At 63.2% G+C, this 13561-nt stretch overlaps 1 protein-coding gene across 1 annotated transcript; it reads right to left on the bottom strand.

Moving 5' to 3' along the window:
• Positions 1-5: 5 nt before the first annotated feature.
• LOC141478503 (cleavage and polyadenylation specificity factor subunit 1-like) lies at positions 6-13208 on the bottom strand (the record flags this gene model as incomplete). The annotated part of the gene is made up of 19 exons (XM_074167546.1): positions 13065-13208; positions 12927-12954; positions 12661-12794; positions 12471-12551; positions 10853-11004; positions 7710-7856; positions 7466-7605; positions 7265-7375; positions 5268-5361; positions 5093-5180; positions 4848-4973; positions 3732-3780; positions 3542-3636; positions 3350-3424; positions 2562-2642; positions 1240-1329; positions 1019-1135; positions 163-304; positions 6-44 (listed from the first exon to the last, which is right to left on the bottom strand). Coding segments are annotated over exons 1-19 (1933 nt in total), but the record flags the coding sequence as incomplete, so codon positions are not given.
• Between the last annotated feature and the right edge of the window lie 353 nt (positions 13209-13561).

Consider the following 13561-nt stretch of genomic DNA (forward strand, 5'->3'; position numbering starts at 1 on the left):
GATGGGGGAGCCCAGATCCACCGGGATGAAGTGCAGCTGGTTCACTGCCGGGGGGGGGGGGGGGGGGAGAAAGGGGTGAGACTGTGTGTGGGGGGGGGGGGGGAATCTCCCTGCGAGCCCCCCCCCACCCCTCCCACTCATCCCCGCTCCCTCGTCACCCACCTCCTTCCAACAGGCGGATGCCCAGGGGTGACACCTGGACGATGTAGCGGTTGTCACCGATGTTGCCGGCGAAGACGGTGGGACCTTGGGTGGCGAAGCCGCTGGTGTCCAGCTCCATGATCTCCTGCCCCGTCTGCAGGATCTGGGGGGGGGGGGGAACACGGGGATGGGGACGGGGGGGGGGACACACACACGCACGACACCCCCCAAAACGTGTGTGTGTGTGTGTGTGTGTGTGTGTCTGTGTGTCGGGGGGGACACCCCTCCAGCTCGGTGTCCCCCCCTCCGACCCAGTGTCCCCTCCAGTAACTCAATGTCCCCCCCTCCAGCTCAGTGTCCCCTCCAGTAACTCAATGTCCCCCCCGCCAGTTCAGTGTCCCCTCCAGTGACTCAGTGTCCCCCCCTCCAGCTCGGTGTCCCCCCCTCTGGCCCAGTGTCCCCCCCTCCGGCTCAGTGTCCCCTCCAGTGACTCAGTGTCCCCCCCTCTGGCCCAGTGTCCCCCCCTGCCAGCTCAGTGTCCCCCCCTCCAGCTCAGCATCCCCCCCTCTGGCCCAGTGTCCCCCCCTCTGGTTCAATGTCCCCCCCTCTGGCCCAGTGTCCCCCCCTGCCTGCCCAGTGTCCCCCCCTGCCAGCTCGGTGTCCCCCCCTCTGGCCCAGTGTCCCCCCCTCCAGCCCAGCGTCCCCCCCTGCCAGCTCGGTGTCCCCTCCAGTGACTCAGTGTCCCCCCCCTCCGGCTCAGTGTCCCCTCCAGTAACTCAATGTCCCCCCCTATGTCCCAGCGTCCCCCCCTCCGGCTCGGTGCCCCCCCCCTCACCACCACCCTTCTGTCACCTCCCCGCGCCCCCCCGCCCCTCACCATGGTGGAATCCTCGCGGCTGAGGATGAGGAAGCCGTGCCTCTTCCCGTCCTCCTCGGGGGGTTCGGGGGGGGACGCCTCCTTCTCAGCTTCCTCCCCCGCCGTGCTTTCCTCTGGCTGGAAGGAGAAACAACCCCCCCCCCTCGGTGAGTGTCACTGTTGGGGGGTGGAGGGGGGGGATGGTGACATCTTGGGGACAAAATGGGGGGGACACCACCCACCTCCTCCTTCTTCTGGGGGGCGATGACGGTCCACATGTCGTAGCAGCCGGGCAGCTCGAAGGTGGTCACCACCTGGGGCCGGATGCTTTTCTGGGGGGGGGGGGGGATAAAAAAGGTGAGGGGAGGGGGTGTGTGGGGCAGGAGAAGGAGGGGGGGGGGTGTTTTGGGGTTGGGGGGGGGGGGGGTTTGTAGCTGGGGGGGTACAGGCTGTGCCCAGCGCTCGGGGACAGCCCTGGTTTCACCCAGACCTGGCTGTGGCACCGGTACCTGACCTGCCCCCCACGGGGAAGGGGGGGGGACAGGCCTTAAGCGGTGCGGGGGGGGGACAGGGGGGGACGTGGGGGGATGTGGGGGACATGGGGGGATGTGGGGGACGTGGGGGGACACGGCTTGCACGGGGCAGGAGGGAGCAGGGGGCACGGCTTGCACGGGGGGAGACAGGCATCACGGGGGGGGACACACACACACATGTTGGGCAGGGGGACACGTTTCACCGGGGGGGACACACGTGTCACGGAGGGGGGACACACACACACGTCACGTTGGGGGACACGTCACGGGGGGGACACGTCACATGGGGGGGAGACATGCATCTCATGGGGGGACACGCACTGTGGGAGGACACACGCGTGTCGCAGGGGGGCACACACGTGTCGCAGGGGGGACACGCTGGGGGGGGCACACGTGACAGGGGACATATGTGTTGCGGGGGGACACACGTGTCACAGGGGGACACACATGTTGCAGGGGGGCATACGCCGTGGGGGGGCACACATGTCATGGGGACACACACATGTGTCGTGGAGGACACACGTGTCACGGGGGACATGCGTGTTGCAGAGGGGGACATGCATCATGGTGGGGGACAGATGCTGTGGGGGGACACGCATGTCACAGGGGGGACACACGTCTTGCAGGGGGGACACGCATCGTGTGGTGGGACACGTGATGTGGGGGGACACACGTGGGGAGGGGACACACGTGTCATACGGGGGAACACACATCACACAAGGAGGGGACACGTGTCGCACGGGGAGGGGGACACACACGTGGGGAGGGGACACACATGTCACATGGGGGGATACATGCATCACGGGGGGACACACATGTCACAGGGGGACACACATTGCACAAGGAGGGGACACAAACGTGGGGAGGGGACACACGTGTCACACAAGGAACACACACATGTTGGGCGACACAGAGGTGTCACACACGTGTCCCAGACACACACACACATGTTGAGGGGACACAGAAGTGTCACACACGTGTCCCGGGGACACAGAGGTGTGACACACGTGTCACACGTGTCACACGGGTACCTGGAGCACGGAGAGGGCCCCGTTCTTGCCGTAGCCGGAGCAGAGCACGATCTCCAGGTCGGGCTCGGGGCTGCTCTGGAACTGGGGGGGGGGGACAGGGACAAACGGCCACTGGCACCCACCCTGCCTCTGCCACCCCCGCGGGGACAGGGACAGGCAGGGGACAGGCAGAGGACAGGCAGGGGGACGGGGAGGGGACGGGCAGGGACAGGCAGAGCAGGCAGGGACGGGCAGGGACGGGCAGGGGGCAGGTAGGAGACAGGCAGGGACAGGCAGGGACAGGCAGGGGACGGGCAGAGCAGGCAGGGGATGGGCAGGGACAGGCAGGGACGGGCAGGGGACAGGCAGGGGACGGGCAGAGCAGGCAGGGACGGGCAGGGGACAGGCAGGGACAGGCAGGGGACAGGCAGGGACAGGCAGAGCAGGCAGGGACAGGCAGGGACGGGCAGGGACGGGCAGGGACGGGCAGGGGACAGGTAGGAGACAGGCAGGGGACGGGCAGGGACAGGCAGGGACAGGCAGGGACAGGCAGGGGACGGGCAGAGCAGGCAGGGGACAGGCAGGGGACAGGCAGGGACAGGCAGGGGACGGGCAGGGGACGGGCAGAGCAGGCAGGGATGGGCAGGGGACAGGCAGGGACAGGCAGGGGACGGGCAGAGCAGGCAGGGGACAGGCAGGGACAGGCAGGGGACAGGCAGGGACAGGCAGGGGACGGGCAGAGCAGGCAGGGGACAGGCAGGGACAGGCAGGGGACAGGCAGGGACAGGCAGGGGATGGGCAGGACTCACCTCCTCGGAGAGGAAGGCCGGCTCCCCCATGGCGGCGTTGGCGCAGGGCCCGATGTTGAGGATGCTGTCACAGACCTGTCGGGGAAGGGACAGGGAGAGGGGGGGGGGGACACACACAGGAAGGGGGGTGTGTGTGACACCGGGAAGGGACAGGGTGTCGGGGTGTCCCTCCCCCCGTGACCCTGTGGCTACCTCGAAGGAGTAGGTGGCCAGTTGGGTGCCCGACTGGGCCTCGCTGCCGTACACCTCGATCTCGTCCACCTCGTCCTGCGGCGCCGACTTCCCTCCTGGAGGGGGGGGGGGGGCAGGCAGACCACGTCACCCCCCCGCCTTGTCACCCCCACATCACCCTGTCACCCCCCCTTGTCACCACGTCACCCACCGGCCCAGGTCCCCGAGGACTCCGACCGCTTCTTCTTCATCGGGGGTTCCTCCTGCGGGGGGGGGGGGGTAAGAGAGCTGGAGACACACACACACACACACACACACCCCCCAAAAAAAAAAAGCCCCCCCCTCACTAGAGCTGGGACTGGGGACCCCCGGCGTGGGGGCTTGGGGGGGGGGTGGGGGTTAGGAAGGGGGTTTGGGGACCCAGGATGGGGGTTTGGGGACACAAGAAGGGGGGGTTGGGGGCCGGGAAGGGGGTTTGGGGACCCAGGATGGGGGTTTGGGGACCGGGAAGGGGGTTTGGGGACCCAGGATGGGGGTTTGGGGACCCAAGAAGGGGGGGTTGGGGGCCGGGAAGGGGGTTTGGGGACCCAAGAAGGGGGTCTGGGCAGCTGGGGGGGACAAGGGACATGGGTTTGGGGACCTCAGATGGGGATTTGGGGACCCGAGAAGGGGGTTTGGGGACCCAGATGGGGGTCTGGGGACCCGGGAGGCGGGGGGGGGGTTCAGCCCCAGGAAAGGGGCTTGGGGACCCAGGACAAGGGTTTGGGGACCTGGGATGGGGGTTTGGGGACCCGGGATGGAGCTGTGGGTCCCAAGATGGGGGTCTGGGGACCTGGGAGGGCGGTTTGGAACCCAGGAGGGGGGGTCTGGGTGGGGATTTGGGGACCCAGGACAGGGACTTGGGGACCCGGGATGGGGGTTTGGGGGCTGGAAAGGGGGGGGTGGGGACCCAGGATGGGGCTTTGGGGACCTGGGGGCACCCGGGACAGGGACTTGGGGACCTGAGATGGGGGGTCTGGGGGCCGGAAAGGTGGGGGGGGACCCAGAATGGGGATCTGGGGACCCAGGACAGGGATTTGGGGACCCGAGATGGGGGTTTGGGGGCTGGAAAGGGGGGGGGGGACCCGGGATGGGTATTTGGGGACCCAGGACAGGGACTTGGGGACCTGAAATGGGGGGTCTGGGGGCCGGAAAAGGGGGGGTGGGGACCCGGGATGGGGGTTTGGGGGCTGGAAAGGGGGTCTGGGGACGCGGGGTGGAACTGCGGGTCCCAAGAAGGGGGTCTGGGGACCCGGGATGGGGGTTTTGGGGTCCCCCGTGGCCTGACCTGCCTGTCGGGGGGGTCCTTGCCCCCGTTTGGGGGGGGCTCCTGCAGTTTCTCCGTGTATTTGAGCAGCAGCGAGTTGCCCAGGCGGGACCCCAGGAAGAGGTACCCCGGCTCCATCGTCACCATCTGGCGGGGAAGGGGTAGGGGGTGGTGAGGGGGGGACAGCGGGGTGACGAGGGGACCCCATGGGGGGACAGGGAGGAGGGACGGGGGGGGGGGGGGGACGGCGGGGGGGGGGGGCTTACGCAGGTGGTGAGGACGCTGGCGGCCGCCTTGTCGAAGTGGAAGGAGCGGACGCTCCTCATCCCGTCCGTGATGAGCGTCAGGACGTAGCTGGGGACAGAGGGGACACGGTGGGGACGGCGGCCCCCCCCGCCCCGGACACCACCAGCCCCACAGCGGCCCCCGCCCCGGCCTTACATCTCCCCTCCTTTCAGCGAGATGACCATCTTGTCGTAGGAGATGAAGGTGGCCTGGGCGCAGTCCAGAGTCATCTTCACTCCCTCCTGCACGCCTGGGGGGGGGGAGAGAGGCTCAGAGACCCCAGTGGGGGGGGGGGAGAGGAGGAGGAGGAGGAGGAGGAGGGGGAGGAAGAGGAGGAAAAAGAGGGGGGAAACGAGAGGGAGGACAAGGAGGAGGAGAAAGAGGATGAAGAAGAGAAGGAACAAAAAGGAGGAGAAGGAGGAGGAAGACGAGAAGGAAGAGGAGGAGGAGGAAAAAGAGGAGGAAGAGGAGGAGGAAGAGGAGGAGGAAAAAGAGGAGGAAGAAGGGGGGATGAGAAGGGGGAAGAAAAGAGGAAACAGAGGAGGAAGAGGGAGATGAAGAGAAGGAAGAGGAGGAGGCAGAAAACAAGAACGAGGATGAAGAAGAGAAAAACAAGGAGGAGGATGAGAAGAAGGAAGAAGATGAGTACAAGGAGGAAGACAAGGAGGAAGAGGAGGAGGAACAGAAGGAGGAAGAGGAGGAAGGGGAGGAAGAAGGAAGGAAGGAGAAAGGGGAAGAAGAAAAAAGAGGAAGAAGGGAAAGAAGACGAGAAAGAGGAAGAGGAAGAAAAAGAGGAGGATGAAGAGGAGGAGAAGGACAAGGAGCAGGAGAAGGATGAGAAAGAGAAGGAAGATGAGGAGAAGGAGGAAGATGAGGAGGAGGAGGAGGAAGAAGAGGACGGAGAGGGGGAAAACAAGGAAGACAGAGGAAAAGGAGGAGGATGAGGAAGGACAGGAAGAGAATGAGGAAGGACAGGAGGAAGATGAGGAAGAAGAAAAGGAGAAGAATGAGAAGGAGCAGGAGAATGAAGAGAATGAGGAAGACGACGATGAGAAGGAAAAAGAGGAGGAAGGCAAGGAAGAAGAGGAGAACAAAGAGAGGGAAAAGGAAAAGGAGAACGACAAAGAGGAGGACGACGAGGAAGAAGAAAAGGAGGACAAAGAGAAGGAGGAGGAAGAGAACAAAGAGAAGGATGAAGATGAGGAGGAGAAAGAAAAAGAGAAAGAGGAGGAGGAAGAAGAGGAGTATGAGAAAGAAAAAAAGAACAAAGAGGAAAAGAAAGGGGGAAGAGAAGGACAAAGAGGAAGACGAGGAGGAAAGAGGAAGAGGAAGGCGAGGAGGAGGATCATGAGGAGAAGGAAGAGGAGAATGAGGAGGAGGATGAGAAGGAGGATGAAGAGGAGCATGAGAAAGAACAAAACAAAGAGGAAGAGGAGGAAGAGGATGACAAAGAGAAGGACAAGGAGGAAAGAGGAAGAGGATGAAGAGAACGAAGAGGAGGATGAGGAGGAAAGAGGAAGAGGAGGATGAGAAAGAAGAAAGCAAAGAGAGGGAAGAGAGGAAGAGAGGAAGAGGATGATGAAGAGGAGGAAGAGACTGACGAAGAGGAGGGTGAGGAGTATGAAGAGAAGGGGGAGGAGGAGGAAGAGGAGGAGGAGGAGGAGGAAGATGAGAAGGGAGAAAACAAAAAGGAGGATGAGGACGAAGAGGACGACAGGGAGGAGAACGAGGAGAAAAGAGGAGGATGAGGAGAAGGAAGAAGATGAAGAAGAGGATGAAGAGGGGCATGAGGATGAAGAGGAGGAGGAAGAGGAGGAGGAGGAGAAAGATGAGAAGGAAGAAACCAAAAAGGAGGATGAGGATGAAGAGGACGACAGGGAGGAGAACGAGGAGAAAAGAGGAGGATGAGGAGAAGGAAGAAGATGAAGAGGAGGATGAAGAGGGGCATGAGGATGAAGAGGAGGAGGAAGAGGAGGAGGAGGAGAAAGATGAGAAGGAAGAAAACAAAAAGGAGGATGAGGATGAAGAGGACGACAGGGAGGAGAACGAGGAGGAAAGAGGAGGATGAGGAGAAGGAAGAGGATGAGGAGAAGGAAGAGGATGAAGAGGAGGATGAGGATGAAGAGGAGGAGGAAGAGGAGGGTGGCCCTTACGCAGGGGGAAGACGGTGGTGCCGTTGGTGAGGCTGTTGAGGGCCACGCCGTAGGGGGGCACGCTCTGGTTGAGGTAGAGCAGGGAGTTGACGGCGAAGATCACCACCCCTCCTGTCACCAGAGGGGACACGGCTGTCACCAACCCCGTCACCGGGCGGGGGTCGTGTCCGTGTCCACCACCACCACCTCGCTGTCACCCACCGATGGGTTTGGGGACGGCCAGCGCTTGGGTACAGTCGAAGGGCAGGTTGCTGAGGGACCAGATGACGGGGTGGACCTTCTGCATGATGTTGAGGGAGATGGCCACGATGCTGCAGGTGTCCTGACGCACCGCCACCCTCCTGCCGAGGGGGGGGGGGGGACAAGGGACACCCCGTCACGCACCCCACCCTGGATGGAAGGGGACGATGAAGGTGACACGCAAGAACCGAGGAGCTCAACTCACCCCGGCCAGGTCTGGTTGGGCTCGAAGAGGATGAGGAGGGTGGGCTCGTAGTAGCCGTAGAGGAACTGCATGTCGATGATGTTGAGGAGCTTCTCGTCCAGCTCCCGCACGTCGATGATGTAGCTGGGCAAGAAGCTGGACTTCTGCCTGGCGGGGGGGGGGCGGGGGGGGGCACGGGTCAGGAGGGGACACACACACCCCCCCCCTCCCTCCCTTTCCTCCCCACCAGCACCCATGGGTGGAGGTGGTGCTGGGGGGGCTCTCACATCTGCTGGGATGGGGGTCTGGGGACGTGGGGTGGGGGTTTGGGGACATGGGATGGGGGTCTGGGGACCCTAGATGAGGGTTTGGGGACACGGGATGGGGGTCTGGGGACATGGGATGGGGGTCTGGGGATCTGGGGACATGAGATGGGGGTTTGGGGACATGGGATAGGGGTCTGGGGACACGGCATGGGGGTGTGAGGACACGGGATGGGGATCTGGGGACATGGGATGGGGATTTGGGGACCCGGGATGAGGGTTTGGGGACATGGGATGGGGATCTGGGGACCCGAGATGGGGTTTTGGGGACATGGGATGGGGGTCTGGGGACACGGGATGGGGGTCTGGGGACATGGGATGGGGGTCTGGGGACCCTAGATGAGGGTTTGGGGACACGGGATGGGGGTCTGGGGACATGGGATGGGGGTCTGGGGACGTGGGGTGGGGGTTTGGGGACATGGCATGGGGGTCTGGGGACATGGGATGGGGGTTTTGGGGACCCGGGATGGGGGTCTGAGGACACGGGATGGGGATCTGGGGACGTGGGATGGGGTTTTGGGGACATGAGATGGGGTTTTGGGGACATGGGATGGGGGTCTGGGGACACGGGATGGGGGTTTGGGGACACGGGATGGGGGTTTTGGGGACCCTGGATGAGGGTTTGGGGACCTGGGATGGGGATTTGGGGACCCGGGATGGGGATCTGGGGATCTGGGATGGAGATCTGGGGACATGGGATGGGGGTTTGGGGACATGGGATGGGGATCTGGGGACCCGAGATGGGGTTTTGGGGACGTGGGATGGGGGTCTGGGGACATGGGATGGGGGTCTGGGGACCCTAGATGAGGGTTTGGGGACACGGGATGGGGGTCTGGGGACATGGGATGGGGATCTGGGGACCCGGGATGAGGGTTTGGGGACATGGGATGGGGATCTGGGGACACGGGATGGGGGTTTTGGGGACACAGGATGGGGATCTGGGGACACGGGATGGGGGTTTTGGGGACACGGGATGGGGATCTGGGGATCTGGGATGGAGATCTGGGGACATGGGATGAGGGTTTGGGGACACGGGATGGGGATCTGGGGACACGGGATGAGGGTTTGGGGACCTGGGATGGGGGTTTGGGGACACAGGAGGGTCCCCAGGCCCACTGGTGGCTTTGGGGGGGTTCCGGGGGGGGTCTCTCACCCCTCTCCCACCAGCCCCTCGTGCTCATCGGGATTTGGGGACATGGGATGGGATTTGGGGACCCGGGACAGGTGTTTGGGGACTCAGGATGGGGATTTGGGGACCTGGGATGGGGGTCTGGGGACATGGGATGGGGGTGTGGGGACACGGGGGGGTCCCCAGGCCCACGGGTGGCTTTGGAGGGGTCCCGGGGGGGGTCTCTCACCCCTCTCCCACCGGCTGGGATGGGGATTTGGGAACCCAGGACAGGGATTTGGGGACCTGGGACAGGGATCTGGGGACCCGGGATGGGAGTTTGGGGACACGGGGGGGTCCCCAGGCCCACTGGTGGCTTTGGGGGGGTTCCGGGGGGGGGTCTCTCACCCCTCTCCCACCAGCCCCTCGTGCTCATCGGGATTTGGGGACATGGGATGGGATTTGGGGACCCGGGACAGGCGTTTGGGGACTCAGGACAGGGATCTGGGGACCCGGGATGGGGATTTGGGGACCTGGGATGGGGGTTTGGGGACACGGGGGGGTCCCCAGGTTCACAGGTGGCTTTGGGGGGGTTCCGGGGGGGGGTCTCTCACCCCTCTCCCACCAGCCCCTCGTGCTCGTCAGGATTTGGGGACCTGAGATGGGATCTGGGGACCCGGGACAGGCGTTTGGGGACTCAGGACGGGGATTTGGGGACCCGGGATGGGGATTTGGGGACCCGGGATGGGGGTCTGGGGACACGGGGGGGTCCCCAGGCCCACTGGTGGCTTTGGGGGGGTCCCGGGGGGGGGGTCTCTCACCCCTCTCCCACTGGCTGGGATGGGGATTTGGGAACCCAGGACAGGAATTTCGGAACCTGGGATGGGGATCTGGGGACCTGGGATGGGGGTCTGGGGACACGGGGGGGTCCCCAGGCCCACTGGTGGCTTTGGGGGGGTTCCAGGGGGGGTCTCTCACCCCTCTCCCACCAGCCCCTCGTGCTCATCGGGATTTGGGGACATGGGATGGGATTTGGGGACCCGGGACAGGTGTTTGGGGACTCAGGACGGGGATTTGGGGACCCGGGATGGGGATTTGGGGACCCGGGATGGGGGTCTGGGGACACGGGGGGGTCCCCAGGCCCACGGGTGGCTTTGGGGGGTCCTGGGGGGTCTCTCATCCCTCTCCCACGGGCTGGGATGGAGATTTGGGAACCCAGGACAGGGATTTCGGGACCTGGGATGGGGATTTGGGGACCCGGGATGGGGATTTGGGGACCTGGGATGGGGGTCTGGGGACACAGGGGGGTCCCCAGGCCCACAGGTGGCTTTGGGGGGGTTCCGGGGGCGGGGGGGGGGTCTCTCACCCCTCTCCCCACCAGCCCCCTCGTGCTCGTCAGGATTTGGGGACCTGAGATGGGATTTGGGGACCCGGGACAGGTGTTTGGGGAGTCAGGATGGGGATTTGGGGACCTGGGACGGGGATCTGGGGACCTGGGATGGGGGGTGTGGGGACACGGGGGTGTCCCCAGGCCCACGGGTGGCTTTGGGGGGGTCCCGGGGGGGGGGTCTCTCACCCCTCTCCCACCGGCTGGGATGGGATCTGGGGACCCAGAACAGGCGTTTGGGGAGTCAGGACGGGGATCTGGGGACCCGGGATGGGGGTTTGGGGACACGGGGGGGTCCCCAGGCCCACGGGTGGCTTTGGGGGGGTCCCGGGGGGGGGTCTCTCACCCCTCTCCCACCAGCCCCTCGTGCTCGTCGGTGAGGGTGTCGCGGCGGAAGGGCAGGACGACCAGGCGGGTGCCGTAGATGAGCATGACGGCGCAGCGCCCGTCGGGGTCCACCCGCACCCGCGGGATGTGCACGTTCTGCACGAAGCCGTCCTGGGGAAGGCACGGGGGGGGGGGGGGGGGGGGGGGGTTGGGGTTTATTTTTGGGGGGGGGGGTGGGGGTGGAAAAAAGAGGATTTTAGGCCAAACTCAGCATTTCTCCTCCGCGCAGCAGCCCGAGGGGGACTTTCAACCTCCCAAACCCCAGCACCTGCTGCCAAGAGCCACTTGGTTTCCGTGAGAAAAAACTTTCCCTTTCCCTTTCCCTTTCTCTTTCCCTTTCCCTTTCCTCCTTCCCTTCCTTATCCCTTTCTTTTCCCTTCCTTTTCCCTTTCCCCTTCCCTCCCCTTTCCTTTCCCTTGTTTCCCTTCCCCTTTTCCTTCCTTTTCCCTTTCCCTTCCTTCTCTTCCCCCTTCCCCTTTCCCTTCCTTACCTCTTTCTTTTCCCTTTCCCTTCCTCTTTCCCTCCCCTTCTCGTTCTCTTTCCCTTTTTTCCCTTTCCTTTTCCTTCTCTCTTCTCTTCCCCCTTCCTCTTTCCCCTTCCCCTTCCCTTCCTTTTCCCTTTCCCTCCCCTTCTCCTTCCCTTTTCTTCCTTTTCCCTTCCCCTTTCGTTCTCTCTTCCCTTCTCCCTCCCTTTCTTTCCCCTTTCTCTTCCCTTCTCCTTCCCTTTCCCTTCTGTTCCCTTTCCTTTCCCTTCCCTCCCCTTCCCCTTTTCCTTTTGCCTTTCCCTTCCCTTCCTTTTCCCTTTCCTTTCCCTTCCCCTTTCCCTTCCCTTCTCCCTCCCTTTTCTTCCTTTTCCCTTTCCTCTTCCTTCTTTCTTCCTTTCTTTCTTTCCCCTTTCCCTTCCCCTTTCTTTTTCCCTTCCCTTCTCCTTCTTCTTCTCCTTCCTTTCATTTTCCCTTCCCCTTCCCTTTCTCCTTCCCTTCCTTTTCCCTTTCCCTCCCCTTCTCCTTCCCTTTTCTTTCTTTTCCTTCCCCTTTCCTCCTCTCTTCCCTTCCCCCCTTCTTTCCCCTTTCCCTTCTCCTTCCCTTCTCCTTCCTTTCCTTTTCCCTTCCCTTTCCTTCTCTTTCCCTTCCTTTTCCCTTCCCTTCCTTTTCCCTTCTCCTTCCCCATCTCCTTCCCTTCCTTTTCCCTTTCCCTCCCCTTCTCCTTCCTTTTCTTCCTTTTCCCTTCCCCTTTCCTTCTTTCTTCCCCTCCCTCTCCCTTTCTTTCCCCTTTTCCTTCCCCTTTCTTTTTCCCTTCCCTTCTCCTTCCCCTTCTTCTTCCTTTCCTTTTCCCTTCCCCTTCCCTTCTCCTTCCCCATCTCCTTCCCTTCCTTTTCCCTTCCCTTCCCCTTCTCTTCCTTTTCCCTTTCCCTCCCCTTCTCCTTCCCCTTTCTTTTCCCTTCCCCTTTCCTTCTCTCTTCCCTTCCCCCCTTTCTTTCCTCTTTCCCTTCCCTTCTCCTTCCCTTCCTTTTCCCTTTCCCTCCCCTTCCCCTTCCCCCCCCCCAAGAGAACCCCCCCCCAAGCCCGCAGCCCCCACCCTCAGCTCGGGCTCCTCGAAGTAGTGCAGGGAGAGGGTCTTCAGGTCGTGGGTGCCGGGGTCGTACTCCACCACCGAGAGCTGCCAGAGGTGGGGGGGGAAAAGAAGGAGGGGGGGGGTGATGAGGAGCGATAAACGCACCCCCCCTCAGGGATTTTGGGGGGGGTCGGGGGGGTTTGGGGACCCCCACCTTGGCGTCCTTGAAGCTGAGGAGCAGAGCGTCGCGCTTGGCCCCCGCCAGCTGGACGCTGGCCATGGACATGACGTTGCCGAAGAAGGAGAAAGAAGCCACCAGCTCCAGCTTCTCCTTGTGGCCTTTGCCTTCTACGAGGCGGGGGGGGGACACACATTAAAAAAGACATAAAGACCCCCCCCCCCTTCCCCAAAAATGAAAAAAAGGGGGGGGGGTTCACCCCCAAAAAAATTAGCTCGGAGGAGGGCGGCGATTCTCCCTACCTGCGTTTCTATCGCCTTTAGCGCCCGTCTGCGAAGGGAAAGGGGTGAATAAACCCAAAATTTGAGGCGGGGGGGGGGCAAAAAAAAAATCGCCCCCCCCCCCCCCCGGGATGATTTTTTGGGGGGGGGAAAAAATACCTCGCAATCGTGGTTGAGGCGATAAACGTAGAGCTGGGAGGAACCGGCCACCACCAGGTTGCGCTCGGCGTTGGAGAAGAAGTTGCAGAACATGGCGAACTCCAAACCCGTGGGGGGGTGGGCTTGCTTGTAAACGGCGTACATGGCCCCCCCCCGGGGACCCCCCCCTCAGCAGGGTCCGATCCCCCCCCCCCTTCAGATAAAAAAACACTCCTAGGAAGCAAAATCAGGGACTTCTTGGGGTGGCGGGACCCCCCCAAAGGGGGGGGTCCCGCCACCCCAAGAGGTCCCTGATTTTGCAGAGGTTTTGCCCCCCCCCCCCCAAAAGGTCGTGGAGGTTTGAGCCCCCCCCCCCTTGCTATGGGTCCCTCAGCCCCACATCTTGCCCCCCCCCCCCCCAGGGGCTCCTCAGTCCCATGCCCCCCCCATAGAGCACCCCACATCTCCCCCCCCCCCAGAGCACCCCATGTCTCTTCTCTCCCCCCCCCCCCCCCCGC

This window comes from Numenius arquata, unplaced genomic scaffold (genome assembly GCF_964106895.1).
Source record: "Numenius arquata unplaced genomic scaffold, bNumArq3.hap1.1 HAP1_SCAFFOLD_1597, whole genome shotgun sequence".
NCBI lineage: Eukaryota > Metazoa > Chordata > Aves > Charadriiformes > Scolopacidae > Numenius > Numenius arquata.